The sequence below is a fragment of the Euprymna scolopes genome, chromosome 8 (assembly GCF_053919585.1).
Source record: "Euprymna scolopes isolate OS-2025 chromosome 8, ASM5391958v1, whole genome shotgun sequence".
In the NCBI taxonomy this organism is placed as follows: Eukaryota; Metazoa; Mollusca; class Cephalopoda; order Sepiida; family Sepiolidae; genus Euprymna; species Euprymna scolopes.
Window position 1 is genome coordinate 103,728,921 of NC_136489.1, and position 17,374 is coordinate 103,746,294.

A 17,374-nucleotide genomic window follows, 5' to 3' on the forward strand; every position below is an offset into this window, starting at 1 on the left:
GCATTGCCTGGTCGTAAAATATCTTTAAATATGATATTTTGATTAATGCCGATTTCATATTTATTATTATATTATATTGGACCCAATATATAGTAATGATTTGAAGTTTTTAAAAACTGATTTGTGCACCACCACCAAGAATCGAAACTAAAACATTTAGCTTATGATTTACTTTTTCATTTGATGTTAATGCCCGAGCTATGAAGACATGTTTGCTTCAAGGCTAAAAATTAAAACATGAACCAATAGCTATTACATTAGACATGCATATTTGTAATGCCATTGTTTGACCTTGATCTGGCAAATTCCACTTTAAATTTTCACACTTTTGCACGGATTTTTCCCAACTAAAACCCAGATATAAAGTTTTGCATGAGTTTGAATACCCTATATATTAAGTTTCATGTCTGTAGACCAAAAATCGACAGGAGTTTAGTAGGTTAAATTTTTTAAACAAATGTATATACACATACATATATAGAGAAAGAGTTTTGTGTTAACTGTATATTATGCAAGTATAAATCATGTGGAATATCTGTATGCATATAATTACATGTAATAGTTAACTAAAGATGATCATCTCAAAGAAAACTGAAAAAAACTAATCAGGAATTAATTAAAATGAATGTTTAAAAGACTATGCAAATTAGCAAGATCTTTTGCAGATGAATGCAATTCCATGACCCATATATAAGAAAGTTGTATTTTCTTTTTAAATAAATAGAAAAAAAAAAAGAAGCTTTTTAATAAAAATATCAATATAAAAAAAAAAATTATAGGAGTATATATATATATATATATATATATATGTGTGTGTGTGTGTGTCCCCGAGTACTCAATTATTAAGAAAAGTTAAAAAAAAATAAGAGCATAATATATATTTACAGTTACAGAAAATTAGAACATCAGTTTCAAATCGAAAGACTGGGCATCTATAGTTGGTTTTCTATGCTGGACTTTCTTTAACCTGTGTTTATGTTCACATTCCTGGAAAAGGACATTTTCTGGGGAGATCAACATAAGCAGAGGCAGAAGAGTTTGGCATAGAAAACCAACTATAGGTTTGATTTAAAACCATGTCCCAATATTGTTCTAATATTTTGTTACACACACACACACACACACACACACACACACACACACACACACACACACACACACACACATTATACCGGTTGTGATAGGAGCAACTGACCTAATAAAAAAGAATCTTCAGAAATACTGAAGGAAGCAATCCTAGGGAGACCAAGCTGTAATCAAATCCAGATAGCAGCCATAAAGGGAACAGTGTCTATTCTTAAAAGAGCCCTCTATATAAATTTAAATCGTAATGGAATGTAGTGTGATCTCTTAAACCTAACTGAAGTAAAAAAAAAAAAAAAAAAAAAAAATGAAACACAATCTTTTACCTCTCTATCTACCTATCTATCAAGGAACTTTGTTTCTGTGTGGGAGTTTGCTATGGACTCCGAAACGACTAGGCCGATTTTTCTGAAATTTCACACAAATGCACTTTATGTATCTGGCAGTGTTCTTAGATAAATTTTGTATCAGAATGTCTTCATTAAGTATTGATAATACGATTATACAGCCTAATATTGCAAGTGCATTCAAGAAGTTTTATTATTGAAGAAAGGCCCGGCATATAAAATCAACATTAGGTTCTTTGATATGACAGGGGCACGTCCGAAATGAATGTTTCTGCTTAAAGCACAATTGAACCATGATACTTGAATTTTTTTATTTTAAACTTAAATTCAAACTATTAATGCCACACAAGCAGAAAGGCCAGGTATATAAAATCAACAGTAAGTTCTTTGATATGACAGGGCCACGTTCAAAATGAATGTTTCTGTTCAGGACACAATTGAGCAATGATACTTGACCTCTGTATTTTAAGATTTAATTGTAGCCATTATATATAAAAATAATTTTATAACATCACCAGTAGGTTCTCTTACAGTGCAATGTAGACTACAATGTATTGTGGACTGTCACTGTGGGGAGGCATGTGAAGCTTCCTACTGATGCACCATGATGGGTCCCCAACTAAAGCAAGCAATAAATCGATTTGATTGAAAAATGGGCGTTTCATTGATTCCGATAACAATAAAAAAATATATATATATATATATATATTTTTTTTTTTTACATAGGCATTACCACTTACCAAGGCCCAGAGACCACTCGAGGATAAGGGTTAAGAGTGTACAGTAGTCAATTGGACAATATAGTAATCGTTAGTAATGAAAATTCGGTAAATTTGTTAACTTAAGTTGAGCAGCTCATTAAGAACTTGTTTATGTTGGACTTGAAGACAACCATATTGTAGTCAGCTGGAAAGCAGGAAAACGGAAGACAATTCCGCAGGCGTGCTGTTCTAAGAAAGAAGCTTTGTTCATGGATTCTACGTTTAGGTTTAGGCACAGATAAAGAGTGGGAGGAATTATTGATAATGTTTTCAGCTAGACGAGTGTTTCTTGTGAAAGTTTGGCGAGGAGGGACCATAGATTGAAGCTCAGTCGAGCACTTGCCATGAAAATAACGATAAAGCAAAGACAAACTTGCAAGTGTGAAACATTTGTTGATCATCATTCAATCCCGGGCAACGTTGGGTCTCCCTGCTAGTATACTTATAAAGATGAGGGTTTTTTTTTTTCTCGCTCTATTGATATTCAAAGCCCACCTTTTCTAATTCAAAAAATTATTAAAATAAATTTAATATACTCAGTCATGGATATGCGAGCGCCTACATGTATATTCCTTTGAAAAACGAGCTTTAATTATTTATTCATGGTTTCTTATTAGACGATTGGTTTCATTTCACTATTATGCTGAATCTTATTTGTGCATAGTTCTTACATTCTACATAATTTCATAGAATTTAAAATGAAAACGTTCATGACAAAAATTGTTATTTTTTAAATTAAATAGACTTAAACACAATGGATGACTCAGCCACTAGCATCATCATCATCATCATAGTGAAATGTAATATTATTACTATTTTTGACATGACAATTAAGTAATATTATTTTTGCTAACAAGGACATATTTAAAAAAGAAATCGATCTATAAAATAAATATAAATTGTATTTAAAATAAACAAATAAAACGCAATCACCTTTTGTTGTCGCATGTAATATATTTTAACGTTGTCATTACATGTTAACACGGACTCACACGTTGCATACAGAGACTGTCACAAAGGAACACAAAAAAGGAAATTTGATGCAGCTTTTTTTCTAGTTGAAATAAAAAAACATTTATTCATGGTACTTTCCAAAATAACGCATTGCAACTTGTTTTGAAAGTCTTTTAATTCACCATGTAGTTAACAGAACTTTGCCGTGTTGAACACGTACTTCCCTAAAAACGCTCTTGCCGCCACACTAACGTTGACACCAAGCTTTATCCGTCCTCACCACGTGGTCTTTTTTTCCCTGCTTTTCTTTTTCTTCTCTTCCTCCACTGTGATATCGGCTCATGCACTGGTAAGGTCACTGCCACATGTGTCATACGGCTGCTATTGCTGCTAAATACACATCAGAGAATCTGTTACAAGATGTTGTTTTTCTTAATCCCTTTAAAATAAAATCTTAACTTAATAAAGTACTTTTGACAATAAGACCTTGGCCCAAAATTTATAGTTTTTTCTCTTTTATTTTAAAAATGTCATTTAATCAACCCCATCTCATTCTTGACACAAAGTCAAGTTTCAAAGTGAGGAACCTAAGATAACTGCTGAGTCATCTATAATATAAATCTCACCTGTCTGGTTAAATGAATGTATGTATGTATGTATATTTCACAAAACCTTTTGACAGAGGCAAAGGGAGGGGTTGTTTTTTTTCGCCGATATTTTCGAAAGTCACCGCCTCTTTTCGATTGTCTAGCCTTAATTTAAACCTACGTCACTTCTGGTTTGGTGATGGGCGCAACAGCTAACACGTCACTTTTTTTTTTTTTTTCCACTTTCTTTTCCCTCTTCGCAGTGTGGGTTCGAGCCTGCCTGCCTACTACCACTTTTTTTTTTTTTTTTTGATCAACCAACACCCTTACACACACCTTCACTTTTCCACCTTCACGTTATGGGTTTGAGCCTGATTGCCTATTACAATTTTTTTTTTTTTTTTTTTTGCTCAACACACACCTGCAAACACCCAGGCAATGCCGGTTTGGTGATGTGCACAACAGCTAATGCATCACTTTTTTTTTTTTTTTTTTCACCTTTTCCTCCGCAATACAGGTTCCAGCCCACCTGCCTACTACAATTTTTTTTTTTTGCTCAACACACACCTCCAAACACCCGGGCAATGCCAGGCACCCAGGCTAGTTTATTATAAAGAAGAAAGGGGATATCACTCTTGAGTTGTTAGTCAGATACAGCATCTCTCCTTTTTCTTTTTATAGTTAATTTGTGTATGTGAAGTGTCCAGACCTTTTTGATGAGTGGTTTTGGTGTTCATCCAGATTTAGTCATTGTCCCTCTATGAGGGTTGGAACACGTAAGGGGACAGTTTTGTGTAGTTGTGGGTGTTGGAGAAGGGTTTTGCATTTGGTTGGCTGTCAGCTTGCTTCTTTGTGTTGGTTTGGTTATGATGTGCCGGCGATTTTGTTGGATGACTTTCTCATCAGTTTACAAGGTAGTAGCTGGGAGGGGTGCCTTCTAAGCCCTCACCATTTCAATCTCTTATCCATACCCTCATTCCAGTCTTGACTGCTGGCAACTCTTTTACCTTGTGTCTTATCTAATGTGTGTGATGCTATTGGACTTTTCATATGTTGTCTCTCTTGTGGAAGGCATTTAAGCCAGGTTATCCAGGGCTGAGCAGGTTTGAGTGGGTTAGAATGTATTGGTTGGCTGCCAGCTTGCTTCCACTTGTAATCCCTTGATGGCCAGCATAATTCATGGATTACTAGATTCCAGCAAAGAGCTGCCAATCAATATGATGACCAGGCATATCCAACTAAATAAAAGTCACTGTGGAAAACTGCATAGCATACTCAAAATTGAGGAATCAACCAGCAGAACCACTAATGACAACGAAGCTACCAATAAGACCGTGGCACACACTAACCTTTAACTTGTTCCAACTAAAAGGTTGACACTACATAATAGCTATCGATTGCTTCTCCAGGTACACAGAGGTTGCTCTGCTAACCTCCATCAATTCCCAAGTGGTGATAAGTAGCCTGAAATCCATGTTTGTCTAACATGGAATACCAACAATCCTGAGGACAAACCCTGAAACCCAATACACCTCGATGAATGCCACCAAGTTTGCATCCGAATGGGGCTTCCAATACATCTCAAACAGTCCACCTTATTTCAAAAGCAACTGAGTGGCCAAGACCTGCGTAAAAACCATAAATAACCTGCTAAAAAATAAAAATGGAAGACCCATGTCTCTCATTGTTCATATATAGAACAACCTCAATGGACTGCAGTCTCAGCCTAAGCTAACTGCTCATGGGAAGATAAACTAATTAAGAGCATATAAAAATGTGAAACTAAAATCAGGTTTGTTATCGATGCCTTAAACCAACGTTCCTATGTAATAAGTATTTTGATTTATTTTACTTTTGTTAGTTTTAAGAGATCAAGGGGCTCTCTCCTTGGGCTAACAGTTGATTCTGTTATAATTTAAATTTATATCCGAGGGCTCTTTTAAGAATAGACATTGTTACCTTTATGGCTGGTATCTGTATTTCCTTACAGCTTGGTCTTTTAGGTATTGCTTCTAAGTATTTCTGAAGGTTCTTTTTTATTAAGCCAGTTGCTCCCGTTACAACCAGTATGTTTATTTCTTTCAGAGACCATGTTGTTTTTAGATCATTTTTTAGGTCCTGATATTTTATCTTTTCCCGTTCAGCTCTATTAAGGCCAAAGTCATTTGTTACTGTGACATCGATAATGAGTGCAGTTCTTTCAGGCTTGTTCCATATTACAATATCTAGCTTGATGCCTTGTCTTTTATGTATCTGCCTGCCTTTGTCGTAGAACACTGTCACTTTTCCGTTTGATGTTATCGGTGGTGGTTCATGTTCCCAGATGTTCGATGACCTGTCAAGTTGCATCTCTTTACATTGTAAGTATCTACATACTTTGTTGTGACAGACAATGTAATGACCATCGGCTAGAAGGATCTTTCATCCAGGCATTAGGTAACTTGGGCTTTCAACAGCCAAGTGACAGAATCTGCATTGGTCAGTTTTTTTGTAGACCAGCCATTTTCTTAAATCCAATTTTCATAAAATATAAGAGGAAATATTTTTTTTGTTATGTGTTCATCCCCAGCTCATTTAATTTTACGAAATCTGAACAAAATATATTAGAATGGGGAAAATTTCAACATGCAATAAAGCTGAAGAATTAAAAAAAATGTTTTTTAGCTATTTTTATGTTTAAACATGTTCCCTTCTTTTTTACTTCATTTGAATTTGTAAAGAGAAAATGGAAATGAAATCAATATTATCATTATTTGTTTTTGTAAAGTTAACGTTATTTCTCAATAATATATAATATAAATCAATAGAGACATTCTCCAAAAGAATCAATTTTTAAAAGATTTAAATGATTAAAATTTCATGATTCAATAATTCTGAAAGATCAGTTTCAACAAAATTTAGAATACGATTTTACAACTTTTTGCTTTTTTAAATAGTTTAATCTATTATATAAAGGAAACCTGTGTATGTATGCTTACTAAAAACTTTTGTCAGCCACATTGGACCAGGTTGAAACCGGTACCATCTGAAAGAGCAATCTCTCAGATGCATAATATGTGAAAAAAAGGAAAAAAGATTAATTCTGTGGTGGTTAACTGGACCAGTTTTTGGAAGGGGGGGGGTCACTTTTCGTGTCGTGTTTTTCGCCAGTCACGCATGCATATCAAACTGAAACTATGTTTAAAAACGTTATTTTGCAGCGTCATGACGTCATAAGCTAGCTGCTCATGGGAATGAACACATAGCAAAAAATATATTTCCTCTCATATTTTATGAAAATTGTATTTTAAATATAAATTAATTTAAAAGTGAATATGCGTACAGAATTTAGTGAAAAGCCGACCATTAGTTGATTTTTGCAACATTTATTAAACATGGGTATGTCTACACTTTCAAATTTCAAGCACACTTTTAACAACAAAAGAATTCTCAACATATAATTCTAGCCTATTTTTTAACAATATATTTTAAATTTGTATTGTTCAGCTGACATTTTTAATATTCAGTTTTCTAAAAGAATGAACAATCAATTCTTTTTACAATATAAACAATATCTAACTATTCTAATAGAATTTAAACATAAGACTAAATTCTAAAATTCCAATTCTTAACCTTGCTTACAAGGTTCGAGTCTCGCCTTATCCTAATCTCATTTTCACCTATCTAATACTCTTCTTATTTACATACATGTTTCTCTGTAACATCAGTCAAAAAAATAAAAAAGAGGCCAAAACCCTAAATAATTTGCATGGCTGAAATAGAAATTAACCATGGTCATCCCTATAACCATATAAGCCTAATGTGTAATCTAAGAGTGAAAAAATAATCCATCGGATGTTTTGTTTCAAAATGTCTTTTTAAACCTTCTCTCCCTACCACACACACACACACACACACACAACCATGCTTTTACATGTGACAAAGTTTTTCTTCTTGAGGGCCCGCAATTTTTATTTGTCGGTCTTCAACACTCCTTAAAAAAATTGTATGAGCATTTTATTTTATTTTTGTACATTACTGTAAACTGTTTAAACTTTTAATTTGTATTCCTGTTTTAGAATATACTAGCAGGCTGTCTGGCCTTCCCCAGTCGTAAAATACACTTAAATATGATATTTTAATTTATGCAGATTTCGTATTATTATATAGCCAATCCTCAATTGATTATTATATTGTTCCTAATATATAGTAGTCATTTCAAAAATTAAAAAGCAATATGACTTGGGTGGCATCAGTTAGAGTTGAAATTAAGACATGTAGCTCTCTAGCGTTATTCACTATCATTTGAGTTAGACAGATGGATATCAAAACTTTAAAAATTAATGCTGTTTAACGTATAAATACACATTTACACAAGCATAGAAGTACCATATTTAGTCCACTTACGGCTGTCAAGTTCCAAGTTTTTTTCAATTTCAACCTCTTAGCAACTGTTTTTACCAGCTAAAATCCAAATCCCTATATATCCAGTTTCAAGTTTGTAGACCAAAACTTGACAGAGTAATTTGATAGATTGTTATTCACACACAGACAGACAAGGTCACTTTTGTATGTGTGTGTGTATATATATATATATATATATATATATATATATATATATAAAATGTCAATTTCAGTGTTAATTCTCATTGCCAAAATATCAAATAAAACAAAGACTTAAATATTGTTGTATATACTTTTCAAAACACTTTCTCAGTCATATTATCTGTTGAAAACTAAAAACTACTTTGTACGATTTGCCTTCAACATTTCAGCAAGGAAAATGAAAAAAATGTTATGCAAATATTTAGGAAGGATACTTTTTTCTTCTGATTAAATACAGGAAGAAGTGGTTTGCTAAAAAAAAAAAGCACCCCTCCTTTTTTTTTCTTTTTTTTTTTCTCAGTAGAAAAAAAAAGACCCTAAAAGAATATCCTTCATTAACACCGATACCCTGATTGCAAAGTGACAGTACATATAAGACAAAAAAAAAAAATGTAAAATATGCTCATAGTTCTGAAAATATAAATTAATAGTGGCCATTTTGTCTTATGCTATGTGGTCAAAAAGTGGGTTATCATTTTATGGAGTAGGGAGGGCTCGTTCCTAGAACTGAAGATTTTAATAAAAATATCCAGTTTGCAAACCCATAATTGTTTAAGGAGTAGATATGCTCCACCTATTGCTTAGCTTATACTTAGTCTTTGTCTATTAGTCAGGTGCAGAGGTACCATCACCAGGAAACTTAAGACACTCATTGTTTGGCTTTGTTTTCTGACTAGGACAATGAATGCTATTCAGTCCTCTCTTTCTCTGAACAACATGGAATACTTGTTTGTCACTTAGTTTTACAGGATTACTCTGGGCTGCTCTTATTCTGACAGGTTGAGGATACAATTTGGATGGCTTATTCTGGTTGCTGTTTCTAACTGGTAGTACAAGAGCCCTAACTCTTAGGTGGCAGTAAGAACGGCTGTTCTATCAGTAATTATATAATATCTGGTAACTATAGTGCCATGTCATACATAGAAAGGGGCCTTGCACTTATTTCTGGTGGGATTTCTTGAAGTCACAATTCTATAAATACATATTCGGTCACTTTTTTTTTTCTATCCCAAACAAAGCATGTTGTCATTTGGTCATAAAAGACTTCTATTTGCGATCATGTCTAACAGGGGATTGTGAGGAGTTGAGGAGCAAGATGTCAATACGTATTACATTTAAACTTCTGCATATCAGTACAGTCAGGTAAGCAGGAAACAAGGAGGGAATTCCAAAGTTTGACAGTCTGAGGGAAGAAATCATTTGAGTAGAAGGTTTTCCAACTTCTAGAGATCTCAACAGTGAAGGATTGGAATTTTGCTGCTTGTCAGAACTATTTACATTAAGGGGGAACAAGTGCATCAAAGCACATTCTTTTAAAGTATTTGTAAAACAAACACAGGGAAGCTGCATTGCGGCAATGGGGCAGAGCTTGGAGCTTGACTGATAGTGAGGGACCTGTTAAATTTGAGACTCTCTTTTTGAACCCTGTCTAAAAGTAGCAGTAGAAACACCAGCCCAAATGAGGGTGACAGTACTCTATGCATGTGTAAATGATAGTTTTGTAGTGGTGTATCTTTTAAGTGTGAGTGCGTCTATTTTGATATCTACTTAGTCTAAATCTATTCTCATAACCTATGCTCAGTTTTTAGAGACAATAGATAACCACTGTAGAAGTATCTTATGTAGCTAGGGTTGCACAATGTCCAACCTTACCTCCCCTGACTCAGTATTGCTTGGTTTCAGTGGCAAAGAGAAGTCCAGAATGATTGAAAATAATGCCAAAATAAGCAGAGAGCACCAATACAAACAATAAATATTTGGTATTCCCAAATAGGTACTCATTTTAGTACTAACCAGCATCAACGTTGCTTAACTTTGGTGATTTAATGGGGACTCGTGTGTAAATATGATTATGTTGTATAGTCTACTCCATCCAAAATGAATACTGAAAAGGCAAAAAAAAAAAAAAAAAAGTAGTAAAACTATCAAACCAGACATCTCTCACAAATCGATCAAATCACCTTCACTGTTTAGGCTCTTTTATAAATATTTAAGGATTTAGACCAAATCTGAATGATGTAGGCTTCTTTTTCCTCATAAACCTCCCAAACATTAAGCAAAACTAATCTAAACTCTTCAATCTCTAATTGCTTTTATGTATAGGCTACCTCCCACTCTGACATAAAGAAAAATTTTGCCGGACATCTAAAACGGTCTATAACACTATAATTTAAATGTTGATAGTAATGTTGAAAACCTATGGTTGTCAGTGAGATGATTTTTAATTATTTATTTATTTATTTATTTTATTTTTTTTTAGGAAGTTTCTCAAAAAAATCACAAGAGACAAAATCAAAAGGCGTGAATTATTTCATTGCAGGTAAAGGAAACTTTTCTCAAATCTTTTTTGTTTGTTTCATTTTCTTTTGGTTTACCTATTTATGACCTATTTGCATTAAAACAATTTAATATTTAAAAAAAATATATATAAGTTTGTGAAGTTACATTAATATTACATAATTATGTAAATAATCATGAGTTGGACAGGTTATTTCTTGTGAAAATAGGGTTATGACCAGACTAGAAGGGTTTAATTTTAATATTAATAAGAGCCGGATATTCAGCTTCTGCATCTTATACTTTAATTCAAAATAATTCAATTAAACCCTTCATAACCCTGCTCTCATTAGAAATATCATTACTAACTTCACGTTACTTAGTCACAGCTAATATTAACTTAATACACTTATATTTTCTATCAAATTGTTGTGGGGGAATCACCCTCCAAATGGACTCCTATCCATTATATAAACCATAGACCTTTTGATCCCAGGTGTGGATTAAACAATTAAACACCAGAGCGACCCTCGCCTGCTCAGTGATGTTTACTACTGTTGTAACCTTTTTAGGTTGTTGTTCCAGTAATACATTGTTTAAACTCTATTCCATTGTTCTGTTTTCTTTGTGGCTTATTGCAAGCCATAACACAAATATTAAATTGTTTTTAATGCAAATGAATTGTTTGGGGCCGATTTCCCAACTGTATTTACTTTCAACATCTTTTATGTCATCAATAACAATAGTAAACAATATCAACATAAAAATGCAAGTTAATAGCTTGTACAAAAATCGTTTTCTCTTTTCATAATAAATAAAATAACATGGTTTGTTAATAGTTGGTATATGGAATGTGTTGATAAGCACAAAAATAAACTACAAATATTGACAAAAATATGTTGAACACTTTCATATTTTTAAATATTTCAATCTACAGGGTCAAATCTTCATCAAGGCAAAATCAAAATAGGAAGCTTATGAATCCTTTGAACTTGTTTCTGTTTGAATAGTTTTATTGAGTTTCCCCCCCCCCCTGCTTATCAGCTTATTCCATATATTAATCATTTGAATTTTCAGATGAAGTAGAGAATGCAGAACCCAACCGATTTCAATGCAAAAACAGAAAACAAAAGAACAGATTTTGGTTGACATCGGTTTGACCTTGACCTTTGTACACACATCACCTTTGTAAACAACAGGAGTGCCTTTTTTAATATATATTTACACAATTTTAATTAAAGTTTGGATTTATATTTTGATTAAAAATAATAAAACCGGTTATATTATTTATTCGCAACTAAAATTGATTTTTATGTGGAATGTGTTTATATGTTTACAAAATGTTTTAATTTCCGAGCAGATTTTCATCAATCTTTGTTGCAACTAAATAACTCATTTTTATCATTATTTGTAATAAAAATATCAATCCAAACTTTAATTAAAGTTGTGTAAATTTAAAAAAAAAAAAACTCTTGTTTTTTACAGAGTGTGAATATCAAGGTCAAACCTTTTTTTTTTATCTTTGCATTGAAGTCAGTTGGGGTCTGTATTCCCTACTCTCTCCAAATTTTCTCTGTACAAAGTACCTCATGGTTTGTTGATGAAAAATATGTAAACTGTTTTTAAAAAAAAACATTTTTTATGAATTTCTCAAAATTTTAACTTTTTATACATAAGAGGTTTACTTTAATTTTTTTTTTTTTTTAATTCAACATTATAAGAAAGTGACTCATGTTTCGTGTCATTAAATGAAGGACGAAAATCAAATGGTAATCTTTTTTAGAAAAAAAAAGATGAAACCATTAGTTTAAAATTACTTTAAAGTCAGGGTTATGAATTCTGTGATAGAAGCGTTGATTGAATTTTAAAATAAAATATGTCTAAGATTCGTTTGAAAGCCAAATTACAATGCAATATTATCAAACATAAACAAACATTTATTTGTTTAAAATTAATATTTCAGAGTCATACTCCTTCCCCAGAATTTTATACATTTTTTTTTTTTCGCTATGGTAAATTAAAGAAAAAAAAAATCAGTTAGTAAAAAGTCTGCGTGTTGTCTGAAATTTTGAAATGCTGGAATAATACATTGGCTAACGCGATATTAAAGTCAGGGTTGTGAATTCCGTGATAGATTGAATTTTAAAATAAAATACATATGAGATACATTTGAAATATTCATATTTTATAAAATATTTATATTATCTAAAGAGAATTAAGGTCATAATCTTAAAAAGAATATTAATGCCATGAAAGTTTTGAAGTCTTTATCTGAATTGAAAGTATCTAATTTCATTTGGGTTTATTAAATGAGCCTTCTCTGGGGAAATCAAGATAAGGGTCTGTTTCACTTCATCTTGGCCCCACCTCCTCCACACGCATTGAATTCCAGAACATTCCTCACTGATAAGTAGACAAGTGAAGGTTGTTTGACTATTTTCTATATGAGCAATTGGGATTGGTTTTTTAAGTTAGATATGGTCAAAGCTGGTGTGAAGAAAATTTATGATTAAAAACAGACCTAAGTATTCTGGTGTTGCTGAGAGTCAAGATTTCATGATAATCTTACCACAGGGATGTGAAGTCTGTAGATTACACTCCTAATCTAAATGTTCTTCCATTGAGTACTATTTATATATCTTACTAGCAAGGAGACCTGATGTTGCCCAGGATTGACTGAAGATCAAAAAATGTTCCACCTTTTCAATACTTTCATTGTCATTGAAATCGGTGAAATCACCCATTTTTTAATCAAATCGATTGATTGGCTGCTCTGGTCAAGGACCCACCACCATGCACCAGGAGAAAGCTTCACATGGTTCTCCATAGTGATGTAGTTCACAATACATTGTAGTCTATATTGCACTGTAAAGAACCTACTGTTGATTTTATAAAATTATTTTTTATATATAATGGCTTGAATTTAAATTTAAACTGCAAAAGTGAAATATCATGGTTCAATTCTACTCTAAACAGAAATATTCATTTTGAACATTCCCTTGTCTTATCAAATAACCTACCGTTTATTTTATATGCTTGTGTGGTGATAAACTTCTCGAATGCACTTGCAGTGTTAAGCTGTATAAGGATGTTAACTTTGGTTAAAATTGGATTGCTCCTTTATTAATTAGATTTTTTTCAATTAACGATTTCTGGTACTTATCGGAGGCATTCTGATACAAAACCTATCTAAAAGCACTACCAGACACATAAAGTACATTTAAAAAATTATCCAGCCGTTTCGGAGTCTATATGGAACAAACTCGTACACAAACTGCCTTTTATATTTAAGTAGATAGATATGTAAAGGTATTTTTTCCTCATCCTTTTGTGATTGATAGTTATTATTTTTTTTGTTTGCTTTTTAGGGATGGCTACAATCTATTAAAAAAATCAATTTTGTCAGTTTACAGCACAGGATAGTTTTAAAAACAATTTCTATAATTGCCATCAATTTTTTTTCCAGTCTTTTTCCACATCATTCATTTTTTTTTTTTTTTCTAGAGAACCATAAGTGTTAAAATAAAATTAATTTTAATTTGAGCTTTCAGAAATAAAAATTTTCCTTGTGAAGTTAAAATGTTTTTTTTTTCCCATTGTCTGATGTTAAAGTAGACTTTTTGGTGCAAGAAAGAACAATCTGATTATGCCTTAATGTTGCTATGTTAGTTTTAATCAGTAAAGATATAGGCATGTTTTTTTTTTTTTTTAATATTATTTCATAAGGGTATTTGTTTCTTAATAGAAAACAAACATTTTAAATAAAAACTCCACAGTAGACGAAATTACAATGAACACAATCAGGAGCAAATTCTCGTGGCTGGAGATTTTGAATACACTTCCTTTCTAGCTTGTCCAGTCAGAAGCCAGCTCAGTCACGTGACGGAGTATATAAAAGGTTAAACTGGGAACATACTCCCTCTCTTTCTTCCCAGATCGTGGACTGACAACAACTCCATATGAAACGAACCTGTTACTCCCAATTTTTTTCTTGGGACTGAACAGAACTGGCTTTTTGGCCTGGAGTTCGACCAAGATGTGAATACAAATATGCCAATATGGTTATCTCCACACATGGATTTCAGTGCAGTACACACTCTCTTTCTCATCCTACAGTATTCTCTCTAATCTTTCATAATGCATGCTTCTACTAACTTCAGGGAAACAAATAATCCATCATGACTATGGACCATAACTTCAACACACACACATGTGAACTTCTTTTCTCTTTCAACAGGCCTGTCTAATCTTTATACAGAGACACTTGTGACTTTCAAAAAAAACAAAAAACAATAGGAGTTTATAATAGTAAAAAATGAATGATGCTGAAGGAAAGTGTAATGCTACGGGAGAAAGATTTTCTGTGTGTTGTGCTTATGTCTCCTTATTATCAATATTATTATTACGGTGTGAGTCTCTTATTTATTCGATTATCTCTTTATTATGTATGTATCTATGCATGTATGCACCTGTGACAGTCTATGTATGCATGTCTATGTATGTGATGTATGTGGCCGCATCACCTCTAGTGGGTGGTGTGTGTGTATGTATGTATATATATATATATATATATATATATATATATTGTGATAAAGTCACCATACCTTTTTTTTTTTCTCTATCTTGGTCTTCTCTTTAAGGATGTGATTCTTCTCATCACTGGTCGATACTGGAAAGGAACATCTGACAAAAACATAACACCAATTTTCTGGCATGGATTCTTTATTCATTTACGGGGGATGGGGGGGCATCACCTTGTCGACTCAAACGTTTCTTTCTTATTCTGCGTTCCTCTGTCTCGTTCAAAATTAAAAGCTAAACTGCCTTCACATGCAAATGAAAAGATAGTTTTCTGTTTTCTTTCATGCGCTCTTTCTCCCTTTCTCTCTCTCTTTTTTTCCATGCCTTCTTTCACATGAACCAAATGACACTTCAGGTGACACCGACAACTCTAGCTACAGAGTTTGACATACGTCAACAACTTAACTTTTTGAACTCTTTTTTGCACTAACCAACCTGCAGTTCAAAACTCGTGAATTCCAACATTCCGGCATAACCTGATATAGATTATATTTCAAAAGTCAAAGAAGGTTCTTTTTTATATGAAGACAGAGTGAAACGAAGTGCTTTGCACTCCTCCTTACTCCAAAATTATTTAATTTTTGTTTTTAAACATTAAACAAATAAAAGAAAGTTATATATAATATGAGAGTGGGGATCACATGAAAATCAGACATTAAAAATTTGAACTTTTCAGATTTCTGTATGGAGATAAACATGATTTTTAGCTAAGTGTGATATTGCTGATAAGCCACATTTTTTTTTTTTTTTTTTTTTTTTTTTTTTTAGATGATAATCAACCTGGTAAAAGGCACCACTCACTCTGTAGAAAGTCTTTGAAGCCATTGTTTTTAAGATTTGAATTATTTTTCTATTTATGGCAGCAATTTTTATTGCTAAACCATTAAACATTCGAAATATTTTTTTAAAATTATTTTTGTACACAATTTTATCATTATTATTCAAGGGAAATTATTAGAATATAAATCTTTAAAGTTAATAACTAAATATATTTGTTTTTATAAAATTAAATTAGTTACATTTATTGTGAGACCATCGTTTAATTTTATACTATTTTAAAGATAAGTATTTTAAATTAAATTCCAAACTAACTATATTGATAAAAAACGTTTGGATTAAAAATGTTTTTTAAAAATTGCATTTTTTTTATGCTGATATATTTTTAGTAGTATACCATTGACAAAATGTTATAAATACAGTGTTTTAAATGAACAAAAGTTGAAAATTAAATAAATTCAAAAAATAAATTTATATCTTAAAAACAAAAAAGAATCTTAACAAATCTCAAAATATTAGTGTGATTTTATCAAATATTGACAAAACGATGTTTCTGAGTTCTAAGGTAAGGATTGATGAATTCATATTTAGATTACTGTTCTCGTCTTGAGTGTGTGTTTTTGTTTTTTCATAACGCTTTGGCCGATGTAACCTTTAACCTTCTTCAGGTGTAATCTTTAGTGTGGGGCAATATTCAGAACAAAGCCCCTCTTTCCTTTTTATACAAAACAGAAAATAAGTGCCCCTGCCACCTTTGCTCTGCCAAAATTGAAAACTCAGATTCGCTACATGTCTTGTTTTACTGCTAACTGACAGGAAGTAGATACGTATTACTTTTATAAAGAAAAGTTATCCTCCACTATAAAACTTTAAACGTTTTTTTTTTTTTTAATTTCTTCTTTGCGGACATTTTTTTTGTTAGGCTGTTTAAAAAAAAAAAAAAAGATTAAACTTTTTTTTTTTTTTTTTTTTTTTTTTTTTTAGAGAGTAGATTATGCCAGGTGAGATAATAAAGAGTTTTTTAGATTTATAAAATTTTCTTATTTTTCTATCCTTCCCCTTTTTATTTCATCTCTGTCATGCCTCTATCCTTATCAATATTACCAGCATTGGACACTCAGGCTCTTCTAATAGTAAGCTTTTATTCTGTCTCTTATTTAAACTATTTTTTATTTAGCAAAATCCAAGCTCTCAACATTTTTTTGGGGGGATAAGGGTGTTTCAAAATTTCTCCCAGAATAATCCAACTTCAAATTTTTTTCTCAACTATTCTTATCTACATTTATTTCCCTTATCCAAATAAGATAAAATTATACACAAAGCCAGTTTTTTAATGTGTGAGGAAATTCAGCTCAAATGAAGGGGCACACTGGGTGGGTTGGAAATAAAAATTGTTCCAACAAGAAAAATTTTTCCTCTTCCA

At 32.1% G+C, this 17,374-nt stretch overlaps 1 protein-coding gene across 1 annotated transcript in view; it reads left to right on the top strand.

The window, feature by feature from the left end:
• Positions 1 to 17,374, top strand: part of LOC145283690 (uncharacterized) — an 80,875-nt gene that overhangs the window by 49,670 nt on the left and 13,831 nt on the right. The window contains exon 6 of the mRNA XM_080132716.1: positions 10,577 to 10,636. Coding sequence (XP_079988842.1) covers positions 10,577 to 10,636 — 60 coding nt within the window. The remainder of the gene's footprint in view (positions 1 to 10,576; positions 10,637 to 17,374) is intronic.